This window comes from Eumetopias jubatus, unplaced genomic scaffold, assembly GCF_037043125.1.
Source record: "Eumetopias jubatus isolate StellerSeaLion01/CBP00866 unplaced genomic scaffold, mEumJub1_p1.0 scaffold_10, whole genome shotgun sequence".
In the NCBI taxonomy this organism is placed as follows: domain Eukaryota; kingdom Metazoa; phylum Chordata; class Mammalia; order Carnivora; family Otariidae; genus Eumetopias; species Eumetopias jubatus.
In genome coordinates, this window is record NW_028274816.1 from 77,284,926 (window position 1) to 77,301,543 (window position 16,618).

The 16,618-nt window shown below is 57.4% G+C and overlaps 2 protein-coding genes across 2 annotated transcripts in view; both read right to left on the bottom strand.

Annotated features, from left to right (window-relative positions):
• Positions 1–529, bottom strand: part of ODF4 (outer dense fiber of sperm tails 4) — a 6,079-nt gene extending 5,550 nt beyond the window's left edge. The window contains exon 1 of the mRNA XM_088027241.1: positions 79–529. Within this exon, the coding sequence (XP_087883367.1) occupies positions 79–529 (451 nt within the window). The remainder of the gene's footprint in view (positions 1–78) is intronic.
• Positions 530–8,932: 8,403 nt separating this feature from the next.
• Positions 8,933–16,123, bottom strand: ARHGEF15 (Rho guanine nucleotide exchange factor 15). Its single transcript, XM_028125137.2, has 15 exons — positions 15,520–16,123; positions 14,664–14,996; positions 14,400–14,454; positions 13,585–13,643; positions 13,269–13,480; positions 12,986–13,146; positions 12,699–12,851; positions 12,479–12,608; positions 11,131–11,205; positions 10,919–11,011; positions 10,664–10,824; positions 10,412–10,564; positions 10,170–10,252; positions 9,954–10,058; positions 8,933–9,084 (listed from the first exon to the last, which is right to left on the bottom strand). The coding sequence occupies exons 1-15, from the start codon at positions 16,121–16,123 to the stop codon at positions 8,933–8,935; spliced, it is 2,529 nt and encodes an 842-aa protein (XP_027980938.1).
• Positions 16,124–16,618: the final 495 nt, after the last annotated feature.

The following is a 16,618-nucleotide window of genomic DNA, read 5'->3' on the forward strand; positions in this document are numbered from 1 at the left end:
CGAAGGAGGGGACAAGGGCACGGAGTGACCAAGGCAGACTGGAGCCCTGGGGTGGGAGGGGGGCGGGGAGGGTCTCACCATTCCAATTTTCTGAGTTGGAACAGCTCTTGGATTTGCAGATCCGCAGGGGCCCCATGGACATGATGTGAGTGGCCGTGTAGATTCTGGTGCTGACATTGGTGGGCCAGCGCTGGTAGAAGCGGCTTCGAGAGAGGCACAGCCATTTCTTGGAGAAGACCATGACCAGCAGCAGGGCAAAGGCAACCAGGCTGAGCTCTGAGGCCAGGACCTGCGCTATCCAGCGGGAGCTGTGTGTAATTCTCCACCACAGGGGCAACATGGAGACCTTCCGGGGCTCTGAGCTGTAATCCCTGAGCGCCTCACGGCTACTTCTGGGCTCAGACAGTGAGTTCTTTACCCACTCTTCTTGTTCCAGACTTCCCTCTGGCCCATCCTGCTTCTCAGCACCCGACTTCCTTTCCAAGTGTCTGGTGCTCATCCCTTCCTCCCCCTGACCGCGGGAACTCATCCCTAAAGTCCCCTGCCCCCATCTTGAGCACCCCCTGCCTCCCCCTCTCCCCTCCACCCCATCTCCCCCTTCTCTTGCTGGGCTCAGTCGTCCCTCATCTTCTAAATATTTCTATCCAGCAGAGCACCTGGCGCCACAGCAGGGCCTGGGGTCTGGGAAAGAACAACCCATTCAGTAGGACAGGGCCCCTAACTGCCACGGAATATTCCTGAGGGGTGGGGGAGGGGCCCACCGTGGCAGCCCCACTCCTAAGAGCTGTGGTTTCTGAGGGTGTCCCCTTCTCTTCCTAGGTCCTCTCCCCTGACCTCACCCCCAAATGCTGACAGATGGAGCAGGAGGGAGAAGATGCTTGTCCCCAGGGAAACAGCCTCCCTCTGTTGTGCTTTGGAAATGTCTTCTTCTCACGGCTTCCCCTACCCGCTTCCCCTCCCTCCCACCTCCACTCACTTCCGGTGGACAGTTGCCATTCCCTTCCCTCTTCTCTGTACTTCCCTTCTTTTTCCCCTCAGCACCGGAAGGGGAAGGACATAGGATAAGGCGGGGGGGGGGGGGGGGGCGGGGGAGGCGGGTATCACACGACCTGAAATCTTTCTTTTTTTTAAGATTTTATTTTTTTGAGTAATCTCTATACCCAACGTGGGGCTTGAACCCACACAGTGCCGAGATCAAGAGTCGTGTGCTCTACCGACTGAGCCAGCCAGGTGCCCCACAAGCTGAATTTTTTTTTTCTAACCTCCCTTTTAAGTTACAGGAAAATAGATCTGAGTCACCTGGGGCAGCCTGATTATAGCGGCTTCTGGGAGAGGAGAGACCCTGGGAATTCTCCTGAGGAAAAAGCCTCTCGGATTTGGGATGTGAGTTTGAATCCCACCAGAGTTGGTTTACTCTGTGGAGGCGGTGATACGTGTGGTTAAGGACACAGGCTTTCAGGGCGCCTGGGTGGCTCAGTCGGTTAAGTGTCTGCCTTCGGCTCAGGTCATGGTCCCAGGGTCCTGGGATCGAGCCCCGCATCGGGCTCCCTGCTCGGCGGGAAACCTGCTTCTCTCTCTCCCACTCCCCCTGCTTGTGTTCCCTCTCTCGCTCTGTCTCTGTCAAATAAATAAAATCTTAAAAAAAATTCTTATGATCCCATGAATGTATCAGATATGGTTTTTCAAAAGGTAATCAAAAATCATCTAAGAAAGGAAATGCAATCTTAGTGATTCCTAGGTCTGCAATGAGGGCTATTTATGTAGTCACAATATACAAGGTAAACACTGTTAATTGAGTTTCAACTTTTAGAGTCAACAGATGGACAACGCATGGAAGACTTAACTATGTCTACAAGAGTAAACATAGCTGTTATCAGCCTATATGCTGTCCACGTAAACGTTTAGAAGAGGTAAACGGGCAGATGGAAGGAGGAGAAGAGGGCTGAAGGAAGGGTGCCGGGGGGGGGGTACCTGACAACAGGGTCTCCACAGAAGGCTGTGCAGGATGTGCACTGCACAAGAGCCCACGGCCGGGGGGTGGGGTGAGTGAGTGAGAACTGAGGTCCAGTCTGCATTCTGCTCAATAAGGGACACCCCTCTAAGGGGTGGAAGAGGCGCTTTGTTCGATATCTCGTAAAGGTGCAAGCGCCCCCCAAGACAACCACCCCAACATCTATTCAGAGGGGCTGCCTTTTAACCACAAGTTCGGAGGCACCAGGGTGCCTTACAGGCTAGCCGCGGTCCCGGCCAACAACGTGACTGCATATCAGTGGAAGTTCTCTGGTTGCAAGCACCAACGCAGACTGACTAAGTTAGGCAAAAAGGAATGTCTTGGGGCAATAGTGAGTGAACGCAGACTCAGACAGGAAGCCGAACGTCCACTCCAGGAGCCAGGGGAGCACGGGGGAATCCTCTGCAGGAACTGGCCCCCCTGCTCACTGCTTCCCCACAGTGTACCCCACCAACCTCCTGCATCCTTGTCTATTCGCGATCGGGATTCCAAATCTCAGAGTCTGCCTGGCCTCAACTGGGTCACCTGTCCACCTCTGGGTGGGAAGGTGGATGCCCTGACCGACAGCCCACCAGAGCCACACGGACTTGGAGAGGGACAGTTCCCCAAAAGAAAGGAAGCTGAGCAGTCAAAAAAAAATGATAATGTGGGGGCACCCGGCTGGCTCAGTCAGGGGAGTTCTCAACTCTTGATCTTGGGGTTGTGAGTTTGAGCCCCGCATTGGGTATAGAGATTACTTATTTTAAGATTTTATTTATTCATGAGAGACCGGGGAGGGGGGGAAGGCAGAGGCAGAGGGAGAAGCAAGCTCCCCACTGAGCAGGGAGCCCAACGTGAGGCTCGATCCCAGGACCCTGGGATCACCACCTGAGCCCAAGGCAGACGTTTAGCCAATTGAGCCACCCAGGTGCCCTGGGCATAGAGATTACTTAAAAAAATAAAATAAAAAATAAAAATAGTGGTAACTCGCCGGCACATGGACAGAGTGGAAGCCAGAATGGAGTGCAAGGCTGGGAGCTTTCCGAAAAGGAAAGTGCTCACTGTCCCACCTGACGGCGTGGACGCCTGGATATCCCTATGGGACAATAGCCTCTCAGTGACCAAGGGCAGGGCCGACCTGGAGAATGTGGACCCAGACTCAACAAAGGCTTATTTGTCACTCCTCAACGGTCCACAGGGACTTGCTCTGCTGCCTGCACAACACCCAGAAACAGCCCTACCCCAGGCGGGCTCACCCTGTTACACACACACCAGTGCGCATCTCCTTTGCAGTGAGCTCCCAGGCCCCTGACGTTGCCAGAATATGTCAACGGCCAAAGTCCATGAGCAGCTGCGAGATGGCTTCCCTTTTGCACCTGTGAAAGTCATTGTTGGTTATTCTTCAAACTCTAGTGTGTACTAAGGACCCGGGCATCCCATTACAACGCAGAGGTCACACTTCTAACAAGTTTCTAGCTGGTGCCTGTGCGATGGTCTGATGATAACATGCTGAGGAAATCTGGGTTGCTGGGCTGCCTTCCCCAAAATGTCCCTTGACCTGCAGAGTTTGGATACATGGGGAAACAATGGTGTCCCACTTGCTTGGTTCTGCCTCTACCGGAAACTCCATTGCCTTGTATATACCAACTGAACAAATAGAAAAACACTGTGCTTAAAACAAACCAAGATGTAACTGCAAAATTAAGAATTCCTGCTCTTTGAAAAAAACACAGTTACCAGAATGAAAAGGCAAGCCACTGAATGGGAGAAAATATTTTCAAATCACATATCTGATAAAGGACATATATCCAGAATATATAAAGAACTCTCAAAATGCAGTAATGAGAAAATAAACCACCCAATTTTTTCAAAAGCTGAGAGTTTTGAAGAGAAACATCACCAAAGAAGATACGCAAATGGCCAATAAACATTTGAAAATATACTGAGAATCATTAGTTATGAGAGAATCAGAAATTAAAACCACAAGGAGGGGTTCCTGGGTGGCTCAGGATTGAGCCCTGCATGAGGTCCCCTGCTCAAAGGGGAGTCTGCTCAGGATTTTCTTTCTCCCTTCCCCTCTGCCGCTCCCCCTGCTTGTGCGCTCTCTCTCTCTCTCAAATAAATAAATAAAATCTTTAAAAAAAAAATTAGAAACAACCCAAATGTCCCTCCACTAAGAAATGGACAAACTCTGATATATCCATACAACGAAATATTACTCAACAATAAAAAATAATTAAGTACATGGATGAATCCCAAATACATTAAGCTAAGCGAAAGAAGCCAGATTTGAAAGGCTACCTATTGTACGATTCCATTTATATGACATTATAGAAAAGGCAAAACTACAGGGGACAGAAAACAGATAAGGGGTTGCCAGAGGCTGGAACTGAGGAAGAGGTTCACCACAAAGGGGCACAGGGGAATTTACAGGGGTGATGGAAGTCTTTCATTTCTCAGTTGTGGTGGTAGTTACATGACTATATACATTTGTCAAAAATCTCTGAACTTTACACTGAAAAGGGTGAATTTCTTTGTATGTAATCTGCACCTTAAAAATATACACTAATGGGGTGCCTGGGTGGCTCAGTCGTTAGGCATCTGCCTTCGGCTCAGGTCATGATCCCAGGGTCCTGGGATCGAGCCCCGCATCGGGCTCCCTGCCCCTTGGGGAGCCTGCTTCTCCCTCTGCCTCCCTCTCTCTCTCTGTCTCTCATAAATAAATAAATAAAGTCTTAAAAAAATAAAAAATAAATATATATATACTTTAATAATGTATAGAAGTGTTGAATCACTGTCTTGTACACCTGAAACTAACTCTGTATGTTAACTAAAATAGAATTAAATTTTAAATAAATAAATAAGAAAACTGCAATATATATTTTATATATTATACTTTACATATTATACATTTACATATATACGTATATAAAATATAGTTTTTAAAAGGAGGAGAAAAAAAGATTATATTTTACAAATAGAAAAAAGGTGACTTCTGTGTTCTCCGGAGGGCGAGTTGCATAATTCCCATCAAGATTTACGTTGGTTCTTCGCAGAAGGAAGAGTGGGGCAGAGAGTCGTGCCCAAGAGCTCCACCGTGATGAAGGAGGGGCTGATATGTCGAGCTTCGGCCAAGGCCCGGAACCACAGTGGGAGATGGAGACAGAGCGGGGGCGCGAGCGGGGCGGTCGGTGGCGACGGCCCGGGAGCCCGGGGAGCAGGTGCCCCGCACGCGCCCGCAGCCTGCGCCTCAACCTCTCAGGGGCTCCTCGGCGGGGGCGGGCGCCGCGAACCCCGAGCCGGAACCCGGCCGCAGGATGCTACAGGGCCCAGAGGCGGGAAGCCGTCCTAGCGCCGCAGGTGCGGGTCCGCGCGGAGAGCGGGGCGGAGCCGGGCGCGGAGGGGCGGGGCCGCGATGGGGCGGGGCCCGGACTGGGGGCGGGGCCAATCACTGAGCTCGAAGGCCCGAGGGGCCCGGCCACGCCCCTGAGGGTGCGGGCCTTCCGGGCGCAGGCGAAGGGCGAGTTCGGGCCCCTCTGCGCTCCCTAGGCCTGGCCAGAGGCGCTCTGAGGCCGCTGGGTGGGGAGTCCCAATCCAAACTGGGCGTGCTGGGGGGCGAGGTCATGGGCTCGCCAGACCGGCGGAGGAGCGGTCGGAGGACACGTCGTCCTGCACCGGATGGGGGTGCCTGCCTGGTGCACTGGCCAACCCTGATAGCAGGAACCATCACCATCACATACCCCTGTACCTGAAGAGAGGGAGCCCTGCGAAGAAGAAGGGGGGAGAGAGAGACAAGCTTTCGGGGGTGCACAGCCAGCCAGGCTGAAGGGCTCTGGAAAGGATCCCAGGGAGGTGGGAGGGCCCAGCGGCGCTAGGAGAGAGGGGAGAGCTAGCGAGCAGGCTGTGGGGAGAAAGGGGGACAGCTCCTCTCATCCACCTGTTGCTTGTGGTCATGGCTGTACCCCCGTCCGCCACGACCGTGTTGACCCGGAGGCCATAGAAGGGCCAGCCCAAAGCCCCGTCAGTGCCCTGTTCTGTCTTCCTGATCGGTCCACTTCCCAAACATGGAGGTCACAAATATGAGGGGCAGGGCTGTAGGTGGAGAAAGGGCTTACTGACTCACGGAGAGAGACTCCCAGCAGGGGCCCATCTTCCCCTACTCTGTCCTCTCCTGCACCTTTCCTACACCTGTGACAAAATTTGTTTCTTCCATCCCCCCGGCATGACAGAATGTGAAGGAATGGGGGACATTTGTACCTACTACCCTCACCGCCGCGGGTACCACCTCTACCACCTCCCCGCTATTCTGCCCCCTCTGTCTTCCTTCCCCCGGCCCCATTCCTTCCCCCATCCACTCTCTCTGCGTGCTCGTGCACGGTGGTCCTCATTCCTGCCTTCACCCCTTCCCCCTGTGGCGGTGCCGCGTGCCCCGCCGCCCCCTCCCCCAGCCTGCGGAAGGCAGACCCCTCCAGGACTGCACAGACACGCCCAGGTCACCCCCGAATGGAAAGAAGTCTCTAAGGTAACAGAAACATAACAGCCCCCTTCCCTCCCTGCCTTTTCTGTCCCTTTGGGGACATGTGGCTGCATTTTATGTGTCTTTATGTCCCCAGAACGACTCTTGTCTGCTCTCCATCTCCCCATTATCCTGGCCTCAGGACTTCTGAACTGAAGACTGGAGGCATCCTTAGGGGCAGGAACGGGGGAGGGGGTGAGGAGCCGGGAGGGAATGTATAGAGGGCACCTGTGTAGCTTTGGGGCGGCCTCTGCGCCTGTCTGTCTCTCGCAGGATCTCAGAGGAAGAGGGGAGCATAGTGGGGGCCGGGAGGGGCTCTCCCACCACCAGGAAACTTGAAGGGAGCTCCAGCTCCCTCCCATGACCACTACCTCCTCTTCCTGGACTTCAGTCCCCCTGTTGCCACCCCTAGAAGGCTTTGCCCAGACCTCCCCAGGGTTGCTTCCTTCTCGTCATTCCCGGAATGAAGGCTACTTGAGGGCAAGACCCTTGTCTTTTCCAGCTCGGCATCCCCGTGTCCTAGAACAGGGCCTGGCGCCTAGAAGGCACTCGATAAACAGGTGTAGAATTGAATTGCACTGAACAGAGATGCTTGGCTGGTCAATAAAGGACATTTACTGCTGCCTGTCTGTCCTCTCAGTCCTTCTCGCTCGGAGCTTCGTCCCCCGCTGGAGCCCCAGCCCTACCTGGCCCTGGCCCTGCCCTCCTCCCCAGCCCACAGGAACACTCTGCTCCAGCCTCTGCAGACCCACCACCACCTAGACCCCTAGATCCCTCGGGAACTAGGAATGGGCCAACACACTCGGGCCATGCTCCCGGTCTCCAGGCCCCAGTCCCAGCTCAGCTGAACCTAGCTCTCAAAGAACCTCTTTCCAAGCAGCCCCACCACCTTACAAAGCCACATTTGGAAACTACTCTTCCTTGAAGCACGCACTCCCCTCAGTACAGGTCCACCAACATTTATTGAGGGTTTCTCATATGCCAGGCACTGTGCAAAGTCCTGGGTGGCCAAAGGCCAGTCTCTTTCTCCCTCCCAGCCTCCCAGAGTCCTTGCACCTCCCGTGGCCGGTGTGCAGTTGCTTTTCTGGGCCAACTGCCATACGTGAGCTGAAGGGACAGTGTGACGGGCCCAGCTCAGGGAAGGCCTGGTGCCGGGCCTAGGCCCTCGGTCACCACCAACTGTCTGCTCTGCCCTGGCTCCATCCCTCACCCCCTTCTGGTATCCCACCGGGCACTTTCTTCTCTGGAAGGAGATGCTCTGGAGGGCACACACTGGGCCGCCACACTGGCTCTTTGTTCCCTCCCCACCGGTTGGCCCAGTGTTGCCGTGGGAGGTCCAGGATGAAGCCCGGAAAGCCAGAGAGGCTCCCCGGCCGGCCCGCGATCCACAGCTCCTGTTTCTTCCCCCAAACCTAGGGCCCAGAGCCAGTGTGAAGCCCGAAGCTGAGGCTGGATGAATGACCAGTTACAGTTCAGATTGGAGGCCAAGGTTGGGGCAAGGAAGCTTCAGGGGGCTTCAGGCCACGGCCACTGGCCATCTTCAGTCCCTCGGGCTCCTCTACCAGGCTGTCTGGCCGATCCCCAGCAGCACCCTCCAGCTGCCATGGACCCCTGGCCCAGAACTCAGGCTTCTCATCCCCCACTCGGGCCTCTGGCTGCCAAGCCACACTGAGGACATCATGTCCGCTGGAGCTCAGACCTCCTGTCTTCTTGGAGAGAATAATAGGAAAAGCAAGGGGTGAGGGAAGAAAATGGAGCGCTCAGTCACCTGGGAGGGGGCAGGACCACACACACAGCACGTTCAGCAGGACCCCCTTCCCTGATACCTACAGAGACCTAGGGACACACGCACCGATTCTCTGAGACACACCCTCTGGATTCTTCTAGAAGAGAGGAAGGGGCTTGAGAGGGCACAGGAGGCACCCCAGGAATGGAATCTACCGCTTCCCACCCTCAAAGGGCAGGACGGTCATTGCTATAGAACCAAACAGGGGCTTGGGGGCCCAGACCACCATCTTCTGTGGCTGGATGTCCCTGCTCACTGCTGTTGGCTCTTTTACCCTGGGACTTTAGCTCCAGCGCAGCCCTTTTTAAAACTTTATTGACCTTGCTTCTTAGACTTCCTTGGCTGTGAGCGGAGCAGGGATACTCATTGGCCAGCGGCTCAGCCAGCTCAGGACCCATTGGCTGCCCTGCACCAGGCCTCTGTCTCTATTGGCCACCCACTCAAGCCATCCTCATTCTCCTTCGCGGCGGGGGGGGGGGGGGGGGGGAGGGCTCCGACGGCCTTTTCTCATTGGCTGCCTTCTCCTGAAGCTCGGTCCCTATTGGTTGCCAGTAGAGGTAGCGTTTCCACTGACAGCGAATCCAATGGATGGATGAGCTTTGTCCTCTCCGTGCTGAGCTGCCCGACGTCCCAGCCTGCGCTAGGGTGGGGGGGCACTGGGGGGGCCTGAAGAGGGCCCAACAGCCTCGAGGAGCCTCTGGTGCTGGCGAAGGTGCCTCCTCCTTTCGTGTTCCCCTGTGACTTCGCACACCAACTGGGCCGGGAAGGCCCCAGGAAACCCCTTCAGCCAGCCTGGGAAAGAGAGACAGGGGCCCAAGTGGAACCAAGGCAGGGGAGAGGTCAGGAAGGAAAGGAGGTCCCATGGGGTCTAATGCCCGAGGGTCCCAGTGAGTGTGGGGATTAGTGGAGAAGCCTGCAGCGTCAGGAGAAACGACATCAGAGGCGGAGGCCACAGCAGCAACAGAGGATGGGCGTGCCTGCAACGGCCGCTCATCTCCCTCAGAGGGAGAGCCGGAGTTCCTACAGGAACCTAGGAGGACCCCCATGGTCTGGTCCCCATTACCTCTGGGACCTCATCTGCCCCTCTCCCCTTCTTTCATGCCCTCTACCACACTGGCTTCCTTACCATTCCTCAAACACACTGGCCACAGGGCCTTTGCACTGACTCCTGTCTGCGCTCTCAGACACTCTTCCCCCAGACACCACGTGCCTAAGTTCTTCACCTCTGTCAAGTCACTGCTCACACGGTGCCTCCTCACTGAGGGGCACCTCGACCTCCCGATTTTAAATTGTCATCCTACCCAACCCTGGGACTCCTGACCTCCTTGACTCCGTTCCACTTCTGTTTGTCCACAGCACTTAAAACCCTCAGACACGCTGTAGCATTTACTTTTTTTTTTTTTTTAAGTATTCTCTGCACCCAAAGTGGGACTCGAACCCATGACCCTGAGATCAAGGGTCGGATGCTCCAGTCAGGCGCCCCCATATCATTTACTTATTTATATCTTGTTAATTCTTTATTATTTCTCCTCCACTGGATCGCGCGCTCCAGCAGGGCAGGAATCTTTGTGTGTTTGGTTCACAAGGCCTAGGATGGCGAGCAGCCCCTCGGAGGTGCTTAATAAAAATTCACTGAATGAATAACTACAAGAATCTCTCACCTTCGGGGCTCTTGTGTGGGTGCTTGCGGGGAGCCCTGGACTCCAGACTTCGTCCCTCCGTCCTGGCCAGTGCAGAAGGCTCTGAACACAGTTCCTGGGAACAGTCTGGTTGGGGGTGAGTGACATGCGGTGGGATCAAGACTCTTTGTAGCTTCTCCCCCATCTGCCCCTGAAGCCTCGCGTTTCCTTCCCTCCTCCCCTCTGGGGGACACTCACCACAGTCCTCATAGATGGTATCCGGGGAGCAGGGGAGGGGGCCCGGGGTCGGGAAGGCTCCCAGCCAGCGCTGCATGTCTGATCTGGTGGGGACAGAGGGAGGGGTCACGTTTGAACCAGGAGGGCCTTCTGAGGGACAGACAAGGGCTACAGAGGAGCGAGATTGAGGAGGAGGAGGGTGCTGGGCTCTGAGAAGCCGAGTGAGGGTCCCAGGGGTGTTTTCTGAAGGAGACGCAACTCACAGGGACGAAGCTTGCAGGAGCCGGTGGGTGGGGCGGCCCTGGTGGTTGCTCAGAAGGGAGAGGCGGAAAGTGGGGGGTCCAGATGGGTCCGGAACCTGTTGGGCCTGGACCAGGGAGCGATGGGCATAGTCCAGAACTTGTAGCCGCTGCCCGCTGCCCAGGGAAGAGGCAGTTCAGAGGGAGGACAGGGATCCAGCTGGACCCCTCCTCCCTACCCCAGCCTGGGTGCCCTCCCCCGCCCCTGGGACCCACCTCTTGGGCTGAGTGATGAGCAACAGGTCACTGAAGAGCAGCAGACAGAGGGGGGTGAAGCGGGGGCGTGAGGTGAAGAGCACACCCCCCCTCCGGCACCCTAACTCGGTCAGCTCCCCCTGCAACTCCAGGCGCCTGGACCAGGACACCAGGGGCAGGGCCTGTGAGGGAGCAGGGGGAGGTTCCGGCTTGTTGCAGCATGGGGGGGGGTAGGGGCGGGGGAAGGGAAGGTGGGGGGCAGGACAGGGGGCCAACCTTGACTTTGTGAAAGCGCAGCCTCTGGGTGAGCCGGATCAGCTCCTCGGTCTGCTTCATGCGCCCCACCTCAGCGCTGCAACGCTCAATGATCTGGGGTCAGGGGAGCCGTGTCACCCACCCCTACTCCCTTGCACCCCTACCGCTTCTCCCTACCGCCCAGGCCCGCTCTCTCCCCCCCACCCCAACACCACAGCATCCCTCCTGCCCACCTTGCTGACAGCACCCAGGGCTTTCTGCGCATTCTCCTGGCGGCTGGACCCCTCCTCAGTCTGGCGCAGGATATTCTGGGGACAAGGAGGGGCTTCACTTAAGAGGACCCCACCTGGCTTGACAACATGCTTAGTCTGGGTTCACAGGGCTGGGGGACCAACCTCAACGAGGCAGAGAGACGTCACCACTCACTGCACAACCCTGAGCACCTCAAGTGACCTCCCTGAGCCTCAGTTTTCCCCATCTGTCAAATGGGGATAATACCCACCTAGCTTACCAATAGCACTGTCGTGAGGATTCAATGGGGTAAGTAGACATAAAGTGCTCCGCATAGTCCTTGGCACATGGTAAATGCAAATAAGAGGGTTGCTATTGTTTTAACCACTATCAACCACAACTCTTAGCACCAACAATATAGCAGAGTGGTTAAGAGTGCCCGGATTCACATTTTGCCTCTCTCAGTTATTATCCGCATGACCTGGGGCAAGATACGTATCCTCTCCGTGCCTCGGTTTCCCCATCTATAAAGTGGGGCCAATAATAGTTCCTACCCACAGTTGTTGGCAAGGTTCAACAGGTACAAAGCACTTAGAACCATGCCGAGGACGGGGCACTCAGGAGCCCTTTAGCTGCTAAGATTAGTGTTATGACTTTTAGGTTGTCTACACTGGGGATACACGAAGCTGAATAGGATATGAAAATGCTGATAACCTAGATGGGGACTCCTCACACCGAGTCACCTGCATTGGGTCACCTGGTTTAGGGAGCAGTTTCTACTTTGCCACAGAAGAGTCTTTCTCAACCTGACCCCACCCCCCACTCCCCACTCTGCCTATCGGTCTGCCGAAGAGCCTTTTTAGACACGTTTTCCCTAAGTGTCCCACCCACCATGACATTTTAATAACACAGATATGTTGCGTGTCTATCGACGAGCCTTCTGGAGTACCACGAAGTACTACTACCATAGCCAAGATTTCTGTATCGCCAAAGAACTAATTTTTGCCTCTTTGGGAGTGACATCACCGCCGCCACCGGGAAGGCACGCAGTGGGGGAGCCCAAAGACCACTCCCCACGTTCCCCCTGAGATTGAGGGAGAGGAGGGGACCTGCCCAAGGTCACTCAGCCAGGTCGTGGCAGAGCTAAGTCTAGAGCTTGTCTCTCTAGCCAGGGGGCGCTTTCCACTGCCCCCAGACTGCTCCCTGAGACACTGCTTAGCTCCACGTAGCTTGGATTGAGAAGCCGGGGCAGGCGGCCCCCGGGAGGAGGGGAGAGTTCCCCAACGGGGCGGGGCGGGGGCAGAGGGGCAGAGAACACCCCCCCCCGTGCCCCCCGCCCAGCAAAGGCACCTGCAGCAGCATGCGGAGCCGGGTGATGCGCTGAAAAGGCAGCAGCAAGAAGGACGGCAGGGGCAGCCGCTCGCACTTCGGGAGGCTCTGCAGGCGCCGAAGCTCCGCCGAGAAGCGCACGTTCGTGTCCCTGCGGAAGCCGTCCACCTCGAGGCCCTGGACCCCAGCCCTGCTCCCCAGCTTCCTCCCCGACGCGCGGCCCCGCCTCCCGCACACTCACATAAGGCGACTGTAGGTCTCCTCCTGGTATTGCTGGTTCCGCACGTAATCCACATACACCGAGAAGGGCCCCACGGCGTGGTCGTGCACCACGTCACACAGGTCGCTGATGTGGGGGGAAGAGCGCACGCGGGACAGGAGCGTCCCTAGAAACCTGAAAGGGGGTGCAGAAAGCCAGGTCTCCCAGGTGTTCCTGCGAAGAGCTGGACGCTAACTGGGCGCGAGGAAGGGAAGACCTGGGACAAGCAAAAAGCTAAGGATGTGCTGCGAGGACAGGGCCCCACTGACCGCTCGCTGACTCCCTGAACTCGCTGCACATTAGAAAAGAGGGTGTGGTGGTCCCGGGGGGTCAGCGTGTCCCGGAGAGCCTGGCTCAGCACGAAGGTGTCCGTCAGCAGCCGCAGGGAGCGCAGGTAGGAGGCCTCGGATGTCACCACCTCGAACAGGCTCTGAGGAGGAAGAGCTGCGCCGTAGTGGAAAGCCCAGCTCCCCGACCGGCGCAGAACCCAGGTCCCACCCCCCCTCCCCTGTGCCAGCCCTGCCCGAACGCCCCGCCCCACCGCGTGCCCACCTCCTGCATGCGCCTCTCCTGGGGGCTGAGCGTGTCCAGGAGTCCACTGGCTCGCACGGCCGGAAGCTCCTGCCACAGTGTGTTGCGAGGCCCAGGGGGCCGTGCGAAGGTGGGAGCTTCGCCGGGATTCGTGGGGGAGGGACACCCATCCTCGCTGACACCCCAGAGCTCCTCAGACAGCACGGCTGCTCGATAGTTCTGGTACAGGGGCTCTGGGGAGCAGACGGAGCACATCAGGGAAGGCCAGCGCCCCGGGACCCTTCCCCTGGGGCTTGCTGGTCACAGCAGGGAGCCCCCCACGTCCAGAGGCCCTCACCATCCTGCAGGGGCAGCTCCCAGTTCTGCTCCTTCAGCTCCTCCAGCCCCTCCTTGTCCCTGTGGAAAGGGATGGAGTGCCCCAGAGCCACCACTGTGACACACCTGGGGGGGGTTGCTATTCACACACTCGTGTAAAGGAGTGCACAACCCGGAGGCAGGTTGTATGCGGGGACCCTGACCAAAGCACACAGACAAAATGACTCAGGCGCCTGCTCCTGGGTGGGTCCCGTCCACTCCTGTGATCTCAAGCCTCTCCCGTTGTCTCACGGACGAGCCATTGTCTGCCATGCCCTGTTTGTGCCTCGGGGACACTCGGGCGTGATCAAGCCCAAGCTCGCTCCTCCCTCTCTGTCCTGTTCAACCAAGCTACACACCCAGGAGAATTCACACCAGCGATAAGCGAATGGGCCTGCCCTTGCTCCTCTAGGGGTGCTGAATCTAAAATGATTGACAAGCCCAGATGACACAGAAGAGGTGTTCCCGGTGCCAAATGGATTTGTGGGCAGTGGCTGCAGAGGGAGGCTCGAGCTGGGGGAAGTCAAAGGGAGCACCTGCCGTGCGCCGGGCTCTTTACCAAGATCACACTCAACAACTCGGTGAGGTAGTTGGCGTGCTTACCCCCACCCACAGATGAGGACACTGAGACCCAGAAAGCCCAAGTGACTTGTCTAAGGTCACGCAGCTGGCAAGAGACAGAGCTGCCTGTCTCTGGAGCCCTAGCCGTTCTTCACCCCACGTTCGGGAAGGTGGGGTTGAGCTGGGCTGATGCTTCGTCTGCTCTGGGGTAGGAGTAAGGGTGCGGGGCTTTGGTACCTGCCCTCCATTGTTGCCGGACGAGTGTTCTGAGGAGCTTCATCAGGATTGTCCCCTGGAGAGAGATTGCCCAGAGTGAAGAGAACAGACCTCCAGAATCCCCAGCCCAGGACTCCTGACTCCAGCCCCAGCAGAGACGCTTACTGGTGGAGGAAACCAAAGCCCCCGGGGCCTGTTGGGGGTGGTAGTCTGTTGGCTTTTAGTCCTCTCTACCTCCACCCCTCCCCTCCCCAGCCCAGAAGCCCGCTCCCCCAGGCCCAGTACCTGCTTGGATGCCATCTTCGGAGGGAGGATCGAGATCTGGCTGGGGGGGGTCCCCGGAGATGGTGGTGTCCTGCCTGACCCAAGTTGGTTTGGGGGCTTTGAGGGGCGGCAGGAGTTTGCGCTCGGCTGTGGAGCGGTAGGATGTAAGGACCACTGGGGGGAGACTGATGCTTGGAGGGCTGGGGCGGGAGCGGGAGGCCCTCAGTGGGGAGGCGCGGCAGAAAACCCTGGGGCCATCCTCATAGCCGCCCACGGGCACCCAGCGGAGCTCGAGGCCAGGCCGGCCTATGTGGCAGACACAGGGGCAGCAAGGAGGGCAGGCCAGGGCAGCATCTGTGGGAGACACGGGAGTCCTAAGGAGGAGGCCCTTGGGGCCTGGCCCCACCCTGCCCAGGCCCCCTCCCTCCCCTGAACCCTTCCAGCAGGGGGACATGGCAGTTCAGCCCCAAGCATCTATCTCCTCCACCTGCCTGTCTTCAGACCCCAACAAATAGGGAAACCAGATTTTCCAAACATGAAATCCATTTTTAAGAACACAGCCTCTGAGGGGCGCCTGGGTGGCTCAGTTGTTAAGCGTCTGCCCTCGGCTCAGGTCAGGATCCCAGGGTCCTGGAATCGAGCCCCGCATCAGGCTCCCTGCTCAGCGGGAAGCCTGCTTCTCCCTCTCCCACTCTCCCTGCTTGTGTTCCCTCTCTAGCTGTCTCTCTCTCTCTGTGTCAAATAAATAAATAAAATCTTAAAAAAAAAAAAAAAAGAACACAGCCTCTGAAAGCACCCAGTCTTAAAGCACTGAGAACAAAGAAAATGAGTGAGATGGAGCCCACCCCCCCCCCCCGGGGCTTCCCGACGCACTTACCCGGAGTGCCGTTCTCCTGGGACCCACTCCCAGCAAGGTTGCCCTGTGGAGCCTCTCTCTCCCCGTTCACATCCACTGCCCCTTGGGGACTCGGCTCCAGGGCCTCCGCAGCCTGGACCCTGCTTTCAGTCCCCCATTCAAACCTGCCAGCCAGTCTCCGCACAGTGCCTGGGGCCGAGGCAGAACCACCCTGGGCGGGGACCCCAGGTGTGGGGAGCAGGGGCAGGGTGTGTGACCCGGAGGGTTTGGGTGGGGGGACTGGAGACCGGGGAGCAGGTTCTGGGGAGACGGAGCGCCTGGACGCGGGACTGGGGGTGCTGGAAGGCGAGTCTGGGGAAGTTTGGGAGTCGAGGCTGGCTTTAGAAGCTGATGGAGGCAGGAGGGCAGGGGGTTTGAGGGAGGAGGCAGGGGGGTCCCAGTGGATGGGGGTGCACATTGGGGTTGGTGCATCATTGGAGGTAAGGGCAGGTTCTTGTGGAGAAGAGCCATTGTGGTGGGGTCCTGGGGACTGGGCGGCCCGGGGGCGAGAAGGGGGGCGGGGGCGGATGATCCGAGGGGGTTTCTGGGTAGGAGGTGTTGCTGCAGGAAGAGACTGGGCTGACATCTCCCTCTGGGCTCTTCAAAGGAGTGGGGTACTCTGCTGGAGTCATCCCCTGAGGAAGAGGGAGGGAGAAAGAGACCCTTAGTGCCCCCCAGCCCCGTAGGTAGACTGAGGCCTCTGAGCAGAAACTGTTGGCCAGCAAAAGGGGCAGGATGTCAGGGCCAGGAGCGAAGGCTGGTGCCCTCCCTCGGCTTCTTTCTCATCTCCGCTGTCTCCGGTCCTCACCACTCACCCCTCCTCGCCTCCCGGCCTGCATTTCTGTCTTTCGGCTTCTGCTGCCAGAGTCAGGCCAGAGGAGACCGTGAGCTCGGCTTGGGGGCGCCCCGCTGGAGACCCAGGTGTGGGGGGGCGGGTACATGAGAACTGGAAATGTAAGGGACATCGGGCTTGCCCTGTGGTCAGATGCGTCCAGCTGCGGAGCTCTGTGTGCGTGCATGTGTGTGCGTGTGTGCGTGTGTGCGCGTGTGCGTGTGCCATTTGCAGGGCTGCCGTGAGACG

What these genes read in the sequence shown, in the direction of transcription:
- ARHGEF15 (XM_028125137.2), bottom strand. Translation starts at nt 16,123, where the DNA reads ATGTCAGCCCAGTCTCTTCCTGCAGCAACACCTCCTACCCAGAAACCC. An exon ending in CGAAGATGGCATCCAAGCAG is followed by an intron (nt 14,455 to 14,663) that starts GTACTGGGCCTG and finishes ATCTCTCTCCAG; the next exon opens with GGGACAATCCTGATGAAGCT. An exon ending in CTCCTGCAAGCTTCGTCCCT is followed by an intron (nt 10,253 to 10,411) that starts GTGAGTTGCGTC and finishes TGTCCCCACCAG; the next exon opens with ATCAGACATGCAGCGCTGGC.